Source organism: Protopterus annectens, chromosome 3.part0 (assembly GCF_019279795.1).
Source record: "Protopterus annectens isolate FY-2018-M chromosome 3.part0, PAN1.0, whole genome shotgun sequence".
Taxonomy (NCBI): domain Eukaryota; kingdom Metazoa; phylum Chordata; order Ceratodontiformes; family Protopteridae; genus Protopterus; species Protopterus annectens.
In genome coordinates, this window is record NC_056731.1 from 99,467,605 (window position 1) to 99,490,375 (window position 22,771).

At 38.5% G+C, this 22,771-nt stretch overlaps 1 protein-coding gene across 1 annotated transcript in view; it reads left to right on the forward strand.

The window, feature by feature from the left end:
• LOC122796770 (CMRF35-like molecule 9) overlaps positions 1-22,771 on the forward strand; it is a 456,752-nt gene that overhangs the window by 26,272 nt on the left and 407,709 nt on the right. Inside the window, exon 2 of the mRNA XM_044065499.1 lies at positions 14,854-15,198. Within this exon, the coding sequence (XP_043921434.1) occupies positions 14,854-15,198 (345 nt within the window). The remainder of the gene's footprint in view (positions 1-14,853; positions 15,199-22,771) is intronic.

Sequence of the window (22,771 nt, forward strand, 5' to 3'; positions counted from 1 at the left end):
ACTTGTCTGGAGCTGGATTTGGAGTCGGCTACTTTTACAGTGTGAGTTCTATCAGTAAGCCAGTTAGCAACCCATTGGGTGACGTAGGGATTAATGCCCAGTTTAGTAGGTTTTTCTATGATTCCAGAGTGGGGGATGGTATCAAAGGCCTTGGCAAGGTCTAGATAGGCTTTGTGAACCACCTTACCCTTGTCCATGGCTCTGGAGACTGATTTGAAGAAGTCAATCAGGTTGAGGAGACAAGATCGGCCCTTCACGAACCCAAACTGGGTAGGGTCCAGTGTTTGAAGGTTGCCAATGTCTTTGTTTATAATTTCCATGATAATACGCTCCATGGCCTTGCAGATAAGGCTTGGCAGACTGATGGGACCATAGTTTCTGGGATCCAAGGTGAATCCCCCCTTGTGGAGTGGGATAACTGTAGCTCTGCGCCACTCAGTGGGCATGAAACCTGAGGTGAGGCTATGATTAAACATGACACTTAGGTGAGGTGCCAGTTCATATTATAGCTCATGTAGTACACAGCCCAGGATGTCATCTGGTCCCAAGGTTGCTGTATTCTTAGCTTTGGAGAGTGTGTTTTTTACCTGTGTGACCGTTATTACCGGAATTTGGCAATCTTCCGGTATTGAGATGGGCCATTTAGGGGGTGAGAGAGGGGTGAAGTTGGAACTGAATTGATCTGCCAGGATATTGGCAGTATCCTTGGGATCAGTATATTTAATGCCATTCTGTTTCAGCTCAGAGCAGATCTGAGCATTACCATTTAGATTCTTGACATAGTTATAGAATGCCTTGTGGTTGTCTTTGGAATCTTTGGCAATTTTATTTTTGTAACTAGCTTTGGAGGATTTTATGAGGGATTTCAGTTTCTTATTGAGGCTGGTAAGGCAGTTTTTTTGCATCCTGGGATTTTCCTCTTTTCTGCAACAGTTTCTTCCTTTTGTTGTAAAGTTTGTTTATGGCAGGGGACCACCAGATCGGCTTCCATTTTTTGAATGAGAGCATCATGGTTCTATTTGGGATGGTACGATTCATGCATGAGTGGATGTGCTCATACAGTGCCTTAGTGTAGGATTCAGCAGTTGAACTTTCAGTTCCCGTCTGCATGGGTGTCATGAAGTTTGTCACTTCTGACTTGAGTAGCATGAAGTTGGCTCTGGAGAAGTTTTTTATGGAGGTTTCCTTACTGGGAGGGTGGGGGAGGGATGTGGATGTTAAGGGTGATTAGCTTATGGTCAGATCTGACTAACGAAGGGGTGACCATAGGTGTGGAGCATTGATTTTCCATGTTGGTAATGACCAGGTCTAGGATATTGGAGCCCCTGATGGGACTATGGATTAGTTGATCCAGGGCGTTGGAATTTATGAATTCCAAGAACCGTTGGGCAAAGGTGTTGGTACATGAGTAGTTTTCCCAGTTAGTGGCAGGGTAGTTAAAATCACTCAGTATTAGGGTGTTTGGTTCTATCACAACATTTTCCAGTATGTTTAGAAAGGTGTAGTGAGAATCTTGGGGTATGGTGGGGGATCTGTAGCAAGCTACAATTTGGATTGCAGTCTTACCTAGTGTTAGTTGCATCTGGAGAATTTCAGACACATTGTGTTGGGCAACTAGCCTGGTGGTGTGAATATCCTTGGTGAATATTGACACTCCTCCACCTTTAGTGTTTCGGTCCTGATTTGGTATCCGAAAAGTGTGGTAAGAGTTGTAGCCTGGTATTGCAGGGGTGCTCTCTGGAGCCTTGAACCAGGTCTCAGTTATTGCACAGATATCAATGTTCTCCATTGTTAGGAGTGTCTCGAGAGAGTGCATTCTGAGGTTTAGACTTTTAGCATTGAGTAGCATTACCTTCAGATTTTGCTTGCTTGTTCCTGTTACGGTGGTGGTTTTGTCCTTTGAACTTTGCCCAAAATAGGCACTATAGGGGTGGCAAGAGCCTTAGCCAGTAACCTGAATCCCAGGGGCGACAGGTGCAGACCATCTCTGGCAAAGCATCGTGGTTTGTCAGTCATGTTGTCCCAGGCAGACAGATACTGGATCCCCTTTGAATGACACCAGAAGCATAGCCAATTGTTGAAGTCAATCATTCTGTCCTTATATTGTGGTATCATTCTGGGTGAAGGCAGGATGCTACTCAGGGCTAGAGTCATACCTGCCTGGGCCACATGATCTGAGAGCTCTTCCATGTCTCTTTTCATGTAGTCCAGGGAGGTACGTCTCAAGTCATTCACTCCAACATGGACAATGACAGAGTCATATTTGTACTTGTTGTGGAATGACTTGAGTGCATGCATTATGTGACAGATCCTGGCACCCGACAGGCAGCTGACTGTAATTTTCTCCATGTTCAACCTGGTGAGAGGGACATCAGTGTGCCGGACTATAGAGTCACCTATGACTAAAGTGTTAGGTACATTGTCTTGCCTTAGGGCTGTTGCTGGGTGGCAGACTGGTGTTGTGAACTATGTGACACTTTGGTTGTGATTGGTGTTTGTTTGCATTTCAGCTTCAGAAGTCCTTGTTGCTTGGGCAGGTTACAGTTAAGAGCCTCTGCATATGTGGATTTAGTGTTGTTATATGTGGGTGTCCGTGGTGTGGGTTTAGAAGGGCTATGTGTTGCTTGAAGTGTACTGTGGGTGTTAACCTTCTCCTCTTGACTGTCTAGCACAATCTTGGGTGGAGAGAGCTTTGCTTCCATTTTGGTTATGTAAGTGCATCTCTCATAGGTTGTAGTGTTGGGTGGTAGGAGGAGAGGGTTGTCTGTGTACATGAGGCAATTGCTGCATTGCCCCAGTATGCCCAGATTCACCAGGTGGACAGGAGAAATCACCGGAAGGTGACCCTTGGACATGCCTGGTTTGGTGCTTTTTTTTTTTTTTTTTTGTAAAGTACAGGAGCTGTTTTCCCTTACCTTAGCAAGGTACTTTGCAATTATAGGCTGTTTAGTGCCTACTATTAATTTCTCCTTATTAACAAAAAGAGTTGAGCAATTGTATTAGGCTTCCTAATGCTTTCCAGCAGGTATTGGAGAAAGTGCTAGTCACAGGGATGCTTAAAGGTAAGGTGAAAAAAAATCCACACTGCAGTGTGCACTAGAGAAGTTAGATGTGAAAGTAGGTAACTTAAATTTTACCTGTTTAAAAAAGTTAAGGTTTAGTGGAGACTTACTATTTTTAAAACAGCAAGATGGATTGAAAGGGGTGGTCACTTTTGTATTCTGGTACTATGGAATACAGTAGGATGGCCAATAAATTTAAATAGTTGAAGGGGAGGGATTTCAAAAATGATGATTTTGTGATTACTCACACAAGCCAGTGAAAGTAGAGAGAAAATGAGATATATGGTCAGATTAACATAAGAGGTAGGCAGCTAGAAAGACAGTGGTATTTAACAAGACAACTGTAACTGGGTGGGAGGACGGGCAAAAAATCCTGCCTGACTCAGAAGAGAGAGAGTTGTGGTCTCTTTTGAAGTTTTAATATGCTGTTAAAGCAGAATGCAAGTAAAACACAAGGTAAAGAAAACAAACCACAGTATTCAAAATATAGAAAGGCAATAAAGTAATACAAAAATACAAAAATAAAAGCAAACTAACCTTTCCTTCACAGTAAAGTGTAGCAGAGTCTGGATGAGCCTTTCTGGTAAAGCTCTGAAATGTTTTATTTTACCCCTTAAATAGAAGGTTTAGTTCCTAGCTCCACCCCCTCAGTTAACAAATGATTAACCTTAAGTGACCTCTTTTATCTTATGAATGAGTCCTTAATTGATCAGTTCTAATTTCTGACTGACTCAGTTCTAATTTCTGCCTGAATCAGAAGAGAGAGAGCTGTGGTCTCTTTTGAAGTTTTAATATGCTGTTAAAGCACAATGCAAGTAAAACACAAGGTAAAGAAAATATAGAAAGGCAATAAAGTAATACAAAAATACAAAAATAAAAGCAAACTAACCTTTCCTTCACAGTAAAGTGTAGCAGAGTCTGGATGAGCCTTTCTGGTAAAGTTCTGAAATGGTTTATTTTACCCCTTAAATAGAAGGTTTAGTTCCTAAATCCACCCCCTCAGTTAACAAATGATTAACCTTAAGTGACCTCTTCTATCTTATTAATGAGTCCTTAATTGATCAGTTCTAATTTCTGACTGACTCAGTTCTAATTTCTGCCTGACTCAGAAGAGAGAGAGAGTTGTGGTCTCATTTGAAGTTTTAATATGCTGTTAAAGCAGAATGCAAGTAAAACACAAGGTAAATAAAACAAACCACAATATTCAAAATATAGAAAGGCAATAAAGTAACACAAAAATACAAAAAATAAAAGCAAACTAACATTTCCTTCACAGCAAAGTGTAGCAGAGTCTGGATGAGCCTTTCTGGAAGAATCCCCTCTGGAAGGATGTCACGCAAAGCATAAAATACCTTTTTATGAACAGTATCACTGCACCTACTTGATAGGGTTGCCACCTGACTCTCTTTCTGCAGTTCTGGCATGTGTGTGTGTGTTTGTGGGGGGGGGGCTTGAAAAGGGTAAATGCATTTATACTTTACAAGAAAAATATTTACTTTTCTCTAAATGTCACAGAAATCTTTGCTACTGCTCTTAAGTTATCTTAACACAAACTATTATAAATAACATTTAAAGTTTAGAATTTCAGTACTGTGTTGCTGTTTATGTAAATTTGTCAGAAGAGTTGACAATTGTCTTTAAACTCCTGACTGATCTAATTGCTTTGTTTAACAATTCCAAAACTTTCTGCTTTTTTTATATCAGCTGCTGCGTTCCTGACATTAACAGTATTAATTACCCATCTAAGATTGACAGCAGTACTTGACAGGGTAAACTACAGATTTAACCGTGTCTATGATATGTCATGCAGGTGCAGACAAATTTCTTTGCAAAATATGTGAGAAGTTGAGTTTAAAAAAAAAGTAGGTGGGCTTTCCCTTCCTTTGACTCCAATGCAAGGAAATACAAGTTTTAAAGACTACAAGCAGGTTTCTGGTACATACACAGTGCTGGGATAAAAGAAACCTAAGGACTGAGTTAAACTGTATGAGAGGGTGGAGTTTTCCTTTAAGTATCAGAATGGGATTTGATAACTGTTTCAATTTGCAAACCTCAGCAAACTTGGTTAGCAAAAGTCCCTTGATAGTGTTGCCTTTTATGTCACAGAAATGTGTGTGTCTGTGTGTGTGTGTGTGTGTGTGTGTGTGTGTGTGTGTGTGTGTGTGTGTGTGTGTGTGTGTGTGTGTGTGTGTCTGTCGATCATCACACATGATATGGGTTTAGATTTTTTTCATGATGCCCTTATTGGTGACCAAACCTTAAATAAATTTGAAGTAACATTTGTAGAACAGTGTATGAAAATTATTCTTAAACTCAATTATGTATGGCAAATTTTATCAGGCGAAGGGGATACCAATGGGTGTCTCAGCAGCGCACATTTTTGTAAACATTAGTATGTTAATATGGGGAGAAATGTATAATTTGGAAGATGTGAAGCCTCTTGGAGGTTCCTGGATAATACTTTTATTTTTTGAAAGGGAGGCCTAGAAAATCTGATGAATTTTCAAATGTATAAACCATTTTACCATATTTTTTAATTTATGTGTGAGAAGAAAAATGAAATGATTTATTATTTCGATATTTATATAATTAAAAAATTACTTACTGTGAGAATAAATTTGAATCTATCATTTGTAGCAGAATTTCTTATTTTAAAAGTAACTTACATTTTTCCAGTTGCCACCATATGTGACAGAACAGAAATTTGGTGAGAGGATAAATTATGCAATTATCTAGATGTATATCAGAAGATGAAAAGTTCATGGATGAGTTGAAACATTAAAAGATTATGTAGAAAGAGTGTATCCAGAAATTATATTAGATAAAATAGGAGAGGAAATGGTAGTGAAACAAAAAGATTGGTTGTCCACAATCTTAAAATCTTCACTGGAAGCAAGACTAGTTTTGCCAAGGCAGAAGATGGAGATCTATATAGGAGAGCTATGACAACAATAATAAGATGGAAGTTACAGACCTAATTGTCAAAAACTGATTAGGGGTTCCAGAAGCTAGTGGTTTGATGATGGAATTAGGTATGAGTCCTAATTTTATTTTTAAGAGAGGTAACATCCTAAAATGATTACTTTATCGGCAAAATTTAATTTATAGTAATTACTCTGTAAAACCAGTGGGCATGAGAAAGTGTGGTGCATGCTCACAATGTAGATTCATATTAGATTGTATTAATACAACTGTGAAAGTGTGGGGCATGCCCACCATGTAAATTCATATCAGATAGTATTAATATATTAATACAACTTTGTAACTGCAAAGCATGCTCATGATGTAAATTCATATCAGATAGTATAAATACAACTGTGAAATTGCAGGGCATGCTCACGATGTAGGTTCATATCAGATAGTATAAATACAACTGTGAAAGTGCAGGGTGTGCTCACGATGTAGGTTCATATCAGATACTATTAATATAGTAATACAACTGAGAACATGTAGGGCATGCTCACCATGAGGATTCATATCAGATAGTATTAATATATTACTACAACTGTGAAAGAGCAGGGCATCCTCACGATGTAGATTCATATCAGATTGTATTAATACAACTGTGAAAGTGCAGGGTATGCTCACCATGTAGGTTCATATCAGATAGTATTAATATATTAATACATCTTTAAAAGTGCAGTGAGTACTCACAATGTAGATTTACACCAGATAGAATTAATACAACTGTGAAAGTGTAGGGCATGCTCACCATGTATATTCAGATCAGATAGTATTAGTACAAATGTGAAAGTGTAGGGCATGCTCACCGTGTAGGTTCATATCAGATAGTATTAATATATTAATGCATCTGTGAAAGTGCAGGTAGTGCTCACAATGTAGATTTATGTCAGATAGAATTAATACAACCGTGAAACCACTGAGTGTTCACCATATAGATTTATTTTGGATAGTATCAATACAACTGTGAAGGTGCAGGGGACAAATAGTAGTAGTAATACAACTGCAAAAGTGCAGGGTGTGCTCACAATGTAAATTCACATCAGATAATATTAATATATTAATACAACTGTGAAAGTATGGGGCATGCTCATGATGTAGATTCATATCAGATAGTATTAATACAACTGTGAAAGTCCGGGGCACTCTCACCATGTAGATTCATATTAGATAGTGTTAATACAACTGTGAAGGTGCGGGGAGTGCTCATCATGTATATTTATATCAGATAGTATTACTAAAACTGTGAAAGTGCGGGGCATGCCCACAATGTAAATTCCGATTAGATAGTATTAATACAACTGTGAAAGTGCAGGGCGTGCTCACCATATAGATTCAGATAAGATAGTACTAATACATCTGTGATTAATTATAACAAGGTTATATCTTGCCATGGAATAATGAACTGTAACAGTAATGGGATTGTCTATCCTGCTACCTGTATGGGGTGCTCTTCATTTTATGTATGTGGGTAAAATGTAGAGACTACACTGTATCAGGATATATGAGAATGTTTATGCGATTAAGAAAATGGATTCTACTAGCACTTTAAGTGAACATTCAATTTCCTGTTTAAATTTTAAGACGTTTGTCTTCTTTGTTTTAGAGAAAAGTGTAAACCTGAAAGGGGTAGACCATTACACGATACATTAGAAGCAAGGTAATTATGTTAGCAGCTACTGCTGGATGTGACAAAACAACAGCATAAAATGATATGCTTTCAATTAATAGCATTTTACTTTTGAAAGCTACTATATTATAATCATCTACGTTAGGCCATCTGAAAATTAGTAAATACTGTTAAGGTATTTTTATTGATGTCATATTACCATAGACAAAAATGTTAGTGATTTTTAATTGATTTTTGTTTTTTTTTTTGGGTTTCTTTTTTTTTTTTTTTTTTTTTTTTTTTTTAGATTTTGATTGGTTGCTTTTACTATGTGATATTTATTAACTAAAATATAAAGGGCTGGGTTGAGTTAATTACCATAGTTCTGATGAAGTTCTTAATTTGTAAAAAAAAAAGTGCTTAACTTGTTTTGAACTGTGTTAAAATAAAACTGCCTTTTTCTGGTTGTTGGCAGTCCAGGTAGCATTCATTTTTGTATATATATGTACTAAGGAGTAGATGCTGTAGGTGGATTGGACACTCTAAATTGGCCCTAGGCGTGAGTGCATGTGTGTGCCTTCTGTGGAAGGTTGGGTGCCGGGCTGGCAACTCAACACCGTGAAACTTCACTGCCAATCATGAGCGGACAGGTGATCCACTGTGGTGACCCCTAACCGGAAAAAGCCGAAAGTAGAAGAAGATGTACTAAGGAGTAGGGTCCCAAGACAGAACTCTGTTGGACACCACTAGTGGCACTTTTCTATCTAGAACAAATACCCCTGACCTTAACAGTATGTTTTTTGTCAGACTTCTAATTACTAATCCAGCAAACTTTGTTTGGGTTAATAAGATGGGAGAGTTTGTAAATAATCCCAGCATGGGGGATAATGTCAAAGTCCTTGACAAGTCTAAATTAGCTGTGTGGACTGTACTCCCCTTATCTATGACCTCTGTAAGCTATTCAGGGAACTCAACCATGATGAGCAGGTACACTCTGCCTTTCACAAAGCTGAACTGATCTGTGTCCAGGAATATAAAGTCAACTATATGATTGTTTTGTTATTTGTTCAGATCAAATAAGTCCCAAAACCTTGCAAATAATACTAGTGAGACTAATAGACCTGTAATTCCCAGCATCAATAGAGGAATCACCTTTCTGCAAAGGTATCACAAATGCCATTCCCTACTCCTCATGGACATATCCAGTGGAAAATTTCAGGCTGAAGACTTGATGGAGGGAGGTTTGCTAACTGGAACATTACAATTCTTACAGGCATCCAGGGATATTGTCAGGGTCTATGGAAGTAATCATTTTAATTTTAGAAAGTGCCAAACTGACCTCAGGAGAGAAGGTGTGAGGGGAGTATGAGGGGGAATGGAGGAGTGAAATGGAACAGTTGGTGAAGTGAAGATGGGAGTGCATTTGTCCACAAGCATATTATCAATATCCATGGGGGTCAAAGAAGGATATATCATTTGAGTGTAATTTAGTACAGAGTTGTATGTTAGTTCTAATCTTTCTAATATAATTGCTGAAAGGCCTTATGCTTATCTATTGGATTAGTTGCAATCCTAAGTTCATAGTCGGTCTTACATTTCATAATGGTAAGCTTGAGAGACAACTTACTTACTTACTAGTTTTAAATCCTTTTTATAATCATGAAGTGGGCATCTTTTTTTTAATGGCCAGCAACCTATTTATTTTTATTCTAGAGTATGTTGATGCAGTAGCTCCAAATTATGTCCATTTTGCTTACTCTGGACTGGTATAGATTCCCACTGCATCTATCCAAGAGGGGGTAAAATTTAGATCAGTAAGCAGCAATATCACTTACAAGGTTTGTTGAGGAGCTGCACCATGTGTGATTGTCAATACAACCAGTACATTTTAAATTCTAAATTGTAAATCCTGACTGGAAGGAGTTTTCAGGGGCCACAAAAAAAGCTTTCATAGAGAACTTAACAGCAAAGTTATTAACAAGTGGGCTGGTGCAACTGATAGAAAAGTTATTTTCAGGGCAAGATATAGAAAATTAACACCTCTGGTGTGTGGTGGTATGTTTTGGTCAAGTGGATTGGCATATACAAAATCCATAAATCACTGGGAGTACTTATTGGCAGTAAATGTTTGCCAGCTTATATGTGGATGGGAATAGTTGAAGTCACCCATAAGAAAGGTATTGGGTTAGACAGCTAACTGCTTACGGAATTCTGCATACTCAGAAGGGGTTATAGATTATGATATATAATTAGCTGTAATGTGGTAATTAATTTTATTGAGTTAAATATGATTTCAACCAGTTCTATATTTGTAAGATGTGAAATCTAGTGAGAAAGAATAGAATTATGAACAAATACAGTTATTCCCTCACAGTTACCAGTACATCAGAATGCATGACAGGCATAGTAACCTAGACTGCAAGGAGTGCTATCACTGAAATGGAGCCAGGTTTTAAAATTACGCAAATGCTGATGTCCTAGAGGTTAAGGAAGACTTCACTTTCAGAGATTTTGTTATTTAGAATTCTGGCATTCAACATTTACAACCTTGACATTATCCAGCCTGGAGTTTACTGTGCTAGGATGTCCATCAGGTGAGCTTTTCCAAAACAATGGCACTATGGGAAAAGCAGTATGTTCTTGAGTATGTGAAAATCAAGGGATGAAAGATGTAGGCCATCCCTAGCAAAGCACGTGGGTCTATTGATCATTTCATCCTATGTGGGCATATACTGGATTCCTTTATAATACCAGTTTAGTAACTAATTATTGAATGAAATTATTTTATTACTGAATTTAGACATCATGCTTCGTGATGAAGAATGGTGCTCAATGCCAGGGTCTTGCCCTCTGTAAACACATAAGCAGAGAGCTCAGCAATGTCTCTGCATCTCCCACATGGTCGAAGACATAAGATTGTTCACCCTCATATAGGTAACTACAAGGTCTTAATTGTATCTGGGTCAGTGCAGGGAGCTAAGGGCCCTAGTGACATATATAATCCTTGAATCAGAGAGGCATCTAAATGTTTCCCTGTGCTTAGCCAATCTGATTAGTGTTGTGTCAATATCTCTTACAATGACATTTTCAGAGTGTGCTGCAGGTATATGGAACCTTAAGGGCACAGGCTTGCAGCACAGGTGACTCCCAGTAAGAACAGGTGTGGGTATGGTTGTAGGTGTTGTATTAGTATCTATGCTTAGGTGTAGTCTAGGTTGAAGACAAGATATTTGTTTTTATGTCAGTATGTCATGCAAAATTTAGTCAGGCAACCTACTAAAAATGATCAGTCTCCTGACTCTACCTCTTACGTAGCTGAGATCTGTGATGAATTATGGGATTTTATTTTGCTTACTGATATGATTTAACCATTGTGTAGATGTGAGCAAAGCTAAAATCGTCTTCTGCTACACCTACTATCAAATTCTCTTCCCAGTGAGAGGAAGTTGTGATTTCTTTTGTTACCCACTCTGACATCAAATTGATATTTAGCACTGAATTCCAAGATTGCAGCCAGTTGCAAGTAATATGTTCAAGCTTTTCCGCACAGAATTTCATCCTAGAAAAAGCAAACTGCTTCCTTGTGAAATAACTACAAAAATGTCAGTAATTGATATTGAATTGGCAACCTTCAAACACTGAACCCCACCCAGTTTGGGTTTGTGAAGGGCCAATCTTGTCTCCTGAACCTGACTGACTTCTTCGAATCAATCTCCAGAGCTGTGGATAAGGGTAAGGCAGCCCGCACAGCCTATCTGGACCTTGCCAAGGCCTTCAGCACCACCCCCCACTCTGGAATCATAGATAAACTTACTAAGCTGGGCATAAATCCCTACATCACTTGATGGGTTGCCAACTGACTTACTGACAGAACCCAGGCTGTAAAAGTAGTCGACTCCAAATCCAGCTCCAGACAAGTGACAAGTGGAATACCTCAGGGTTCAGTCCTGGGACCACTCTTGTTTGGCATCTACTTCTCTGAAGTGCAGGCCAACACTAAGGGACTCTGGCTAACAAAGTTTGCAGATGACTGCAAACTGGGAGCCATTAATGAATCCCCAGATGATGTGGATATTCTACAAAAGGGCCTTACAGAAACAGATGCTTGGTGCCAGAGCCATGGGCTCAAGCTTAATGCCAAGAAATGTATAGTTATTCCCTTTGGGAAAAAACATGCACCCATGAATTACCACATAGGTGGCAGTACACTAAACACTGAAAGTGTGATGCAAAACTAAGGGGCACAGGTGGACAGTGGTCTCACCTTTGATAACCACATCGCCACAAAAGTCAGGAAATCCTTCTATGTGGCACACCTTAACACTAAGGGCTTTTCATCCAGAAAAAAAGGAGGTCATTGTCTCACTGTACTCATCCCTCATTAGACCCATTATAGAGTACAATGCCCTGTTTGGTATGTACCTCACAATATATCTGCAACAGCTGGAAAGGCCACAGAAATACCTCACTAAAAGAATCATAGGCCTAAAGCAGATGCCCTATGCTGACTATCTAAAAAAACTCCAGCTATACTCTGTGGCATGTCGTCTACTCAGAGGCGATCTTTGCTTAACATACAAGGCCATGTCAATCCCTGAGCTGTTGGACATGCTCCATTAAATAAATCCCAATTCCTCAGAGCCATATGCTCCAGGGATCTAAACCTTGTCATCACAATGAACAAAACATGATGGAGGGATAGATTCCTGACCCAGAGACTCCCCATACTCTAGAATAGACTGCCCATACATGTCAAGCAGAGCACCTCCTTTGCTTTCTTCAAAAGGAACCTTGACAATTGGATGGGAGATAGGAAATTCACCCCGGGGTTCACATCAGTTACCCTGCTAGACAAGGGGTCCAGTGAAGTAAATATTGTGGGAAGAAATATCCAGGGAATTGTTATTGCTAGGCTTGTATAGGCCCTAGGGCCGATAGCCTAGTACCAACTTATGAACCTATGAACCTATGAAATGATGTTTAAAAATAATACTTCATCATTTTTTTTTTCAATTAGGTGATGAAATGTGAAGGACAGATGAAAATGGATAGCCTGCATAAAAATCAATATGAATAGATAAAAAGGCTCAATTATATGATGACTGACATCCAAATTATAGTTAACCAAACATGCTACTGGAAATGGAAACTCAGATGAAGTACTTAAGATACAGTAAAATGTCATCAAGGAAGTTTAAATAAGAATAATTCCACTCTGAGTTAAACTGCAGGAAAGAGAATGATACGCAAATACATTTCATTCTCAAGCAAACTTTGACTCTGTATTGGAAAATCCCAGAAGGCCAAGGAAATAGGGGTTGAATGAGTTTCATACTGTTTGGCTTCTCTGAAGACAAAAGGCTAAAGATCCAATAAGCTATTTTACAAAATGTACTCCTTAATTCTCCAGGATTGCCCTATAAATTTCAGGGGTGCACAGGAGCTGTACCCTACTCTGGCTAGCAATGAGCTTAAGGAGTTAGCCAGCAGTGAAATTACTTGGATTCCTATCTTATGGCCTTAATATACGTAGCAGTGACTTGTCTCCAAATTTAGTCATGTAAATTGAAAAATGAGATTAAATGCCATCAATTGTTAATCATATGCAGATAAAAAAACTTGCATTTAGAATGATCTAGGAGAATTTACTAGTTATTTCTAGAAGATCTATACTAAAGTAGAATTAGTGGTGAGAGTTATAAACATGGTATGCACTTTGGACAACTAATTTGTGGAAAAACCTAGAGTAACTCCTGATTCAAGTCAGGAACAAGCAGTCAATTTGCAACATTGCCATTGTACGTTCATAGGTCAGTACTAGGCTAACTGCCCTTCCTTGTGAGCTGTTTTAAGCCTAGCCAATTACCCCATGTGAGAATCAAACCCTGCACCTTGGGTCTGTAAGATAAACGCATTAATCATTATGCCAACCTCACTGGGTGCCACTAATTAAAGTGTTGTAATGCCATGCAATGCATTTTGAGCACTACTCACAGATGTTGCCTATTAGGCACAAAACAGGAACCAGCAATAGCCAACATTGCAGAATGGTTGGCCAACTAACCTCACCCAGAAATAGACAACAAGACACATATTAGCTGCTGAAAGCCTTTCCTCTATATGGCCAAGCCAATGCCTCATTTGCCAAGCATCCAATGACTGGAAACTTTCATTTTGGCTAAGGGTGACATCACCTGTATTGTCCCTAACAGCACATTACAGTATGGTGCTCTGCAATGTTGAGCAGAAGGAGGACAGACAACGCTGTGGATATGGGCATTGTGCAGGGTTCATCCAAGAAAAGAAAAAGACTAGTTTTAGCAATGGCTGCATCTAACAAGGTGAGATACATAGCTAAAAATATAGATTTATTTCAGAAAACACCCCTAAAAACATTATTTTTTCACTATATATATCTTGTCCGCTCCCATTTCAATACCATATGAACTGCAGCAATTCATAACTGATGGAATTTTGAAATGATAACATAATTTACATCTTTATAAACTTCTACAACTATGTCCAAAGAAGGATGTACAAACAATAATGTTTCTGCAGAAGTGATTTTTACAGCTCATTCAGTGGCTTTGGATAAAAGTAGCAGGCTAATTTGTCAATAATTTCTATGTATCTTAAGAAAGTAGTAGACTCCTTGTATAAATGGTGAACAAGTCTTTTCATGCATGGATACATACAGCCATGACTTGCATCTCCATGAACTCAGCCAATATATGAACAGACGGCGGTCTCAGCATTTATGGTAGTCTGTCACAAGTCCATTGGGGGGTGTACATACCTTTGGTATTATGACTAACTTATTTTTGTTGTCTAGTATCTAATACTATTCAGTAGACCTACAGAATGCCATCACATGTCTAAACATAACCCATAAAGCACTGCTGGAGAACTGAAATTATGATTTATTATATACGCCACGGAGCATCTGGTGTAAAGGTATGCATATTGCTAATGACAATGTGGATTATGGCTCTAAACAATAAGCAAGGATGAAACAGTACAGTGTAAGTTTTTTGTCACAGGGTGGATCTTTGTTTCTGCATTAAAAAAGTTGTGTCCTGTATTTACTGCAGTTTACCTCTGTGATATATTACCTTGTGTTTTTTGATTATACAGAATTCACATGAACAATGCATCTCTCTGACATTATCAACTTGAAACAAATATATTTCAGAATATTCAAACTATTCCTGTCTGTTTCAGTTACAGGCTCTGTGACAACATCTGCTGAGATAGCTGTACAGGGGATAGAAGGGGAAACACTTCTAATTAATTGGACATATCCCAGGGGTTATGAGTCATATGCCAAATACTTCGTCAGTGGAGAATATTCAACAGCCACACTGGACAAATTAGTTGAAAGTCATGAAGGCAAAGCTGATCAAAAGGTAACAAAAGGCAAATACTCACTTTATGACTACAAATCAGCAGCTCTTCTGACTGTTGCTATAACTAAACTGTCACTGGATGACACTGGGACCTACCATTTTGGAATAAAAGAATTTGGCCGTGATACGCATATGAATGTTCGTGTATCTGTCATTAAAGGTATGTAAACCAAAGATGTATACTTAGGATTTCTCTAAACATTTCATAATCATAGAGGAGGGTTAAAGTGTTCTTTTACAAATGTTCTAAATCATATGGTTAAATAAATGGTAAGGCAAATATATATCCTAGTGTTAACTGACAACATACCAGGCTGCCTTCTACATGAACTACAGAATGAACTGGCACCCCACCTAAGTACCATTTACAATCATAGCCTCACCTCAGGCTTTGTGCACATTGAATGGTGCACCGTGAATGTTATCCCACTCCACAAAAGGGGGGGGGGCACAACAGACCCCGGGAACTACCGCCCCATTAGCCCGATGTGCCTGGTCTGCAAGGCCATGGTACGTATCATCATGGAACTCATAAACAAAGACATTGGAGATCTCCACACTCTGGACCCCACACAGTTCAGGTTTGTAAAAGGCAGATCATGTCTCCTAAACATGATAGACTTCTTTGAAGCAGTCATTAAAGCCATAGATGAGGGTAAGGTGGTTCACACAGTCTATCTAAATCTCGCCAAGATGTTCAACGCCACCCCCACTCTGGAATTATAGATAAACTCACTAAACTAGGTATAAATCCCTATGCCACAAGATGGGTTGCCAACTGGCTTACTAACAGAATCCACATTGTGAAAGTAGCAGACTCCAAATCAGACTTCAGACCAGTGACAAGTGGAGTACAACAGGGTTCAGTCCTGGGTCCTCTCCTGTTTGGTATCTACTTCTCTGAAGTACAGGCTAACACAGAAGGTCTTTGGCTAACTAAATTCACAGATAGCTGCAAACTAGGGGCCATAATCAAAACTGCTAATGATGTGAACATCCTACAAAAGGGCCTCGCTAAGACAGATGCCTGGTGTCAAAGCCATGGTCTCAAGCTCAATGCCAAAAAGTGCATTGTTATCCCCTTTGGTAAAAACTCTGTACACATGAACTACCACATAGGCGGTAGTCTACTTAACACCAAAAGTGTGATAAGATACCTTGGAAGACAGGTGGACAGTAGTCTCTCCTTTGATAATCACATCGCCACAGTGGTCAGGAAATCCTTCTACGTGGCATACCTCATCACAAAAAGTTTCTCATCCAGAAAAAAAGAGGTCATTGTTCCCCTCTACTCATCACTCATTAGACCCATTATAGAGCACAAAGCCCCTTTTGGTATGTACCTCACAAGACATCTACAGCAACTGGAAAGGCCGCAAAAATACCTCACAAAAAGGATCACTGGCATCAAACAGATGCCTTACACAAACAAACTCAAAAAACTCCAGCTTTACTCCACCGCATATTGCCTACTCAGAAGTGATCTCTGCCTAACATACAAAGCTATGTCAAACCCAGAGCTGTTGGACATGTTTCACTTAAAGAAATCCCAATCCCTCCGAGCTACATGCTCTAAGGACCTAAACCTTGTCACCACAATAAACAGAATATGCTGGAGGGATAGATTCCTGTCCCAGAGACTTCTCATACTCTGGAACAGACTACCTATCTATGTCAAACAGAGCTCCTCATTAGCACTCTTCAAGAAAAATCTTGATGCTTGGATGGGTAATAGGAAATTTACCATGGGGATCACTTCTGTGGTTCTGCTTGACAGGGGCACAAGAAAATAATTTTCCTGGGTGGTGAAAGCCAGGGTACCTTTTTTTAGCTAGGCTTGTATATGCCCTAGGGCCAATAGCCTAGTACCTATCTATGAACCTATGAACCTATGAACAGTTATACACAAGCTATCAAAACAGGCTTCTGCAGTTAGAAAATAAAGGAAAGATTTTCAAATATAAGAGTGGGGAAGCCCAAAGAATAAACACTTAAAAGTATTGGATGATACTTCTGACATAATTGTTTTAAGCATGATTATTAATGGTTTTAGATTAAAACAGAAGACTTTATGCTTAGAGACTCTGGAGTTGACAAGGTGCTCAGTCAAGGCAAAGCCAGAAGAATGACAACAAAGCAAAATGTTCAACAGGCTAAGAGTGCCTTCAGAGAGGGCACAGACTGGATTTCATGCTGTAAAACATACATTAGGCAAGAAGACTAGTTATTATGGGGATGAGATACATGTACTTTAGGATATCCACACAAAATCCATCTCACTGTATGGACTTCTGCCTGAAAAATATTCAAAATTCCATTTACTGAAATGGCAAAAGAAAATGATTTTACAAGATCTTTACCCCTGCATTTCCCAAGAAGGTCATTTTGGCATTAGGGCCTATGACAATAACATAAATCAACTCTGGTGTCACTGTGCCTTTTCTGTAAGGAAAACACATTTTTGCAATGATCCCTACAAAAGACATTTTTGGCCATTTGTCCAGAAAATGGTATCTATCCAGAATGTCTTCAGTCAAATAGCACACATCTGATGTAAATAAATTTAAAATACTTGATAGAATGCTTTCCTCAAGAAGGAGCAAGGCAGGCAGGAAGCATTACAACTGAATCATGTAACGAAAGGCAATATTGTCAGTAGTGTCTCGTAGAAGCTATAACTAAACTGTCACTGGATGACACTGGAGGGAGGGGGGCAGTTGTTCTTTTCTCTTCTTTCTAAAAGGCCTGGATGGTTTTACATATTAAAAAAATAATATTACACAGACATTGGGATAAGTAAATCACAAATTTTCTGGTACAGTGAGCCAGCTGTTTAAAAAAAAAAATCCAGACTACTGATGCTTAGCTATGTCTGTTTTACAAATCCCAATCCAAGCAGATCAGTTATAGAATTTAATTCTCCATATGAAAATGTGCTTTGAACTAGTTTTCTCCATACTCTGTAAATATATTTCCCCTTTTCTAAAGAAACAGTTGTGTCTTTTCATCACATTTGACATTTAAGAATTACAACTTAAAATGTGCCAGTACTTTTCCAAAGGTTCCATATCTGCTCAATGTCCATAGAAAATTGCATAACAAAGGGTATAGCAATATTAGGCACACTGTCTTAAAGGGGTTTAAATTCCCTTATCTTAAAAAAAAATTAGTAGAAATTATGGCTACCAGACAGTGATGTTATCTGTTCCATAAACATTTCCAGACCTATACTGTCTTGGTAACTCTTAAAAAATGTCTACCTTACAAATTATTTTTATAGGTTTATCTTTCTCAAGTTTATAACCTGCTGCTCCTCAAGAAACTTGATTACTGTTACCCCATATGGATATAGTCTGCTTTCAATAAATACATTACTATTTTTGAAGGTATGGTTTGTTTTGCCTGTAAATGGAAGCTTTATGTGAAAATCTTGAAAGACACAACTATTTAATGAATCACTGATGTTTTTTTTGATACTACTGGCAATCAGGTGTTAATTCCACAGCAGTACACATGTCTTGATAAGAGGTTGAAGAAGTCTTTGGACAAAAAAAGAAAAAAAATGTATCTACCTGCCCAGCACAGTCTGGCAGTGATCTGACAACATTTTTATACAATTTAAATCACGACCTCCTCCATATTGCTGTTTTTATTTGTTTATTTTTCAGCAAGGTCTAGTGCATATTCTCCCCCCACACACACACCCACACACCCTTGATGACTTTCTGCACTAGCTGAACTCTGACATGAGCTCTAGGTACATGATGTCATTAATAGGAAAGGATGGATGTCAAAGAAAAAAAAAAAGAAAAAGAAATGAGAGAGGAGTTTTATTCATTCTGTGAGTGGAATGCTACAACACTGGCTCATTGGGAAAAGAAAATGCTAAGACTTACAACTTAAGATGTATTTTAGAAATGAGCCTGGAGACGTAACTTCATCATCACCCATCTTAATCAAGTTGTGTGTGTGTGTGTGTGTGTGTTTATGTACATTTCAGTCTTGATATTTTACCTTCTCAGTCTATCCTTCAAAATAACAATTTAATTATTCTATGAATGTTAATTTTACTTAGAAAAGCATGTTGCACATAGCATAAATTATTTTGGGATTAAGTCCATCGATTTATCATATTTCTGATTCCACCATCTACTCAATAATTTCTAAAACTTTCTAACACAAACATTTTGCATACAGATGAACCTGAGTTTCTATTTTTTTTCTACACCTTAACAAGCTAAACAATACCATATCTATGTATTGCTCTAGATTTGTCATTAAAATTCTTCATATTCAGCCAACCAACCTGCAGCCACATTTAGATAGATTTTTCTTTTTTGATTCTCTAACACTGTTATTATAATGTATCCCATCCTAAACATAGCAATATTATTCAGTTTTCTGTTTTTTTTCCTCTTACCATTTCATAAGTTTAAGTAGTCTTTCAAGTCACTTCTTGTCAACTAATGTTCCACTGTTTAAAAGATTTAATTATTTTAACTAAACAAAGGTCTTTCAAGTTTCATTCCTTCAAAGTTCACATTTGTCTTACCATGGAAATACTGACGGACTAATTTACACACATTTACAGTTTATATCTGCGGTGTTGGTGCTGCGGTAGCATTTTTGCCTCACAGTAAGACGCTGTCTGGTTCGATTCTCAGCTAGAGTGTCTTCTGTATGGAGACATGCGTGAATGGGTGTACCTTTGTTGAAGGTTGTGCATCAGGGCTGGTAACTCGGCATGTAAAAATAAACTACCAATCATTAGCAGACCGGACTTTTTTATTTATTTATTTTATTTATTTAACATTTGTTGACCGGGAAAGTCCGACTAGGTTCCACAGATCCTGTTTTCAGCGGAGGCCCGGGGAGAAATGCCCCAGAAGCATGTCTTTAGAATGTGGGAGGAAACCGGAGTACCCGGAGGAAACCCAAGCGAACGCAGGGAGAACATGCAAACTCCTCACAGAAGGCACCCCAGCCGAGAATCGAACCAGAGAACCTCTTGCTGTGAGGCGACAGCATTAACCGCTGCACCACTGCGCCGCACCACTTCCGCTGCGGCGACCCCTAACCGGGAAAAGCTGAAAGACACAACATTATGGTTTACCTTTGAAAGCTTGAAATGCACATTGTCGAAAGACAGTTGTGCAGAAGTACGTTTTTAAGTTTTTGGATAACCGAAAAAAAATGCATCGAATGTGCAATGATCGAATGCACATTGACATTCGCTCATTGCAGATTCGGCAATTTGGGTGAGGAGTGCACTATAGTGGGGATCGGGAAGTGGACCCTTTCCTCACTGTAGTGCACCCTCAGAGTTAGAATAATAAAGTAAGGGGGTGTGGGGGTGCAGCCCCCTTCATGGGGGATGCAGAGGGTCTTGCCCCCCTGCATTACGATATGTATTTGAACTTGTAGTTCGAAAATCATCAAATCTGCTACTCTCTAAATTAAAATCATGTTCTACATTAGCTGATAATATCCCTCCTTATTTCCTTCAGGTAGTAGCAGACTCTCTTGCTATCCCAAGGCCCCCTCTATTTGGAAACAATTTTTCACTCTACCTATACATAAAGGAGGTAACTTTCCTGAAATCTCTAATTTCAGACCTATTGCTATGCTTTCACCTCTTTCAAAAGTGCTTGAGAAATGCATCCATAATCAAGTCATGCAACACCTACTACAAGTAAACCTGCTCACACCCACAGAACATAGCTTTCACCCAAAATATAGCACCACCACTGCCCTCTTATCCTTTATTAATGCTGTTTTGTTGACCAGAGATAATAATAAACTTGTCTCTTGTTTATTCCTTGACCTATCAAAAGCTTTTGATACTGCGTCTCACCCCTTCCTCCTGAACAAACTGACTGACCTTAACTTCTCTAACTCTACTGTTGCCTGGTTTTCTAGCTATCTTACTGACTGACTTCAATCAGTGAGATGGCTTTCTGCTCTCTCCCATCCTCTCCCTGTTAGAATGGGTGTCCCCCAAGGATCCATTCTTGGCCCATTACTTTTCAATATCTTTACTAATCTTCTCTATACTTCTCATCCTCTGCCATCCCTTGAACAATATGCAGATGACTCTACAGTTATTACCATCACTGACAATCCCTCTGATCTTATCTCAGCTACTCAGACTTTCTTTAACTCAGTAGAAACATGGCTCTCTAACAATCAACTTATTCTAAATCCTAAAAACACAAAGCTCTTACTTTTTCTTCCCAAAAACTTTAACCCGCTTTCGCTATACCTCTTAATAACACTCCTATTGTTGTGGAAACTAGTACAAAACTCCTAGGTGTCATTATTGATGACCAACTTAAGTTTGACTTGCATGTAAGTAACTGTATTAGGAAGACTCACCAAACACTTGGCCTCCTATACAGGAACAAAACATTTCCTAACTAATAAAGCTAAAGTAACCCTCTCTCATTCCTATCTCCTACCTAGCCTATTGTACGGCTCTCAGATTCTAACAAATCTTAACTCTTTCCTCTTAGCTAAGCTTGAATTGACCTACAACAAGATGGCCAGATTTGCAGCACACTAAGCCTATAAGTCTCTTTATTGTCTCTCTCTAAAATACTTAAACTGGCTAGAATTACCGCACCAGCTTCATCTGTCTCAGCAGCAGATTACTCCTTCCATCCTATATCAGCCATCTTGCTGTCCTAATCTATCCTCTCTCATCTCACTATATTCTCCCAATAGGCCTCTCTGCAGCTCAGACCAGGACCTACTGCAAATCTACAATACAGAGACTAAAACTGGCAGCATCCTTTATAGCTTCCATCCTAACATTTCCTGGATCAAATTGCCATTGGCAATTAGGTCGATCAAACAACTCAACCAATTCAAAACAGTCACCGAAGAATATTTGAAAAGCCACTGGTCCTGTCACTCCACTCACCCTCCATACCTTCCTACTCTAATAGTGTTAACTGACTATCCTTTTTTAATTTGTATCATCTTATTATAGCTATTTAAATTGTTAATCCTCTCCTTTGAAATATTACTCTTTTGTCAAACTTGTACTATTTTTGCTTTCAGTCTCTAGTAAACTTTTGTGCATATTAGTTGATATTTTCAGATTTTTGCTTTTATATACTTGTATTGTAACACTGTGGAGCTTTTCTCCCCAGGCTTCTGCTGAAAAAAGGCTATTAGCTCAGTCAGACTAACCCAGTCAACAAATGTAAAATAAGTGCAAAATAAATCTGAGTTGATCCATACCATGCAGCCTAACTATTTGATATGCTGATTCTCTCCAATTGCTTTCCAAAACATAGATGTTTAAAATTATGCAACAATAGATTTACTGGACAGACTTGAAACAGTTACAAAGCCTCCACTCATTCCTAACCAATCCAGATTCACTAATGAACAGACTTTGTCATTTCTGTACAACATACTCCTGCTGGTCTGTTACCTCTTACATATCCATTCACCTTCCCCTTTGTTCTTAAAAAATTCCAAAAATGAAATACTAATCAAACTCTCATTTTCCTCTATTATTTGCCCATTGAAATCTTGGACTTCTCTTCTGTGCCTGCTCCAAAATTTCTTTCAAATTTTTCAATCATAATGGTATCACCAAAGTAATGATCTTCTCCCATTACATAATTTCCTTAAATCTGATGTTTAGGAACATCCATGTATCTTATCTATTTATCCATCCATCTATCTATACAGTATCTCTCATTTTCTACAAATTTCACCAA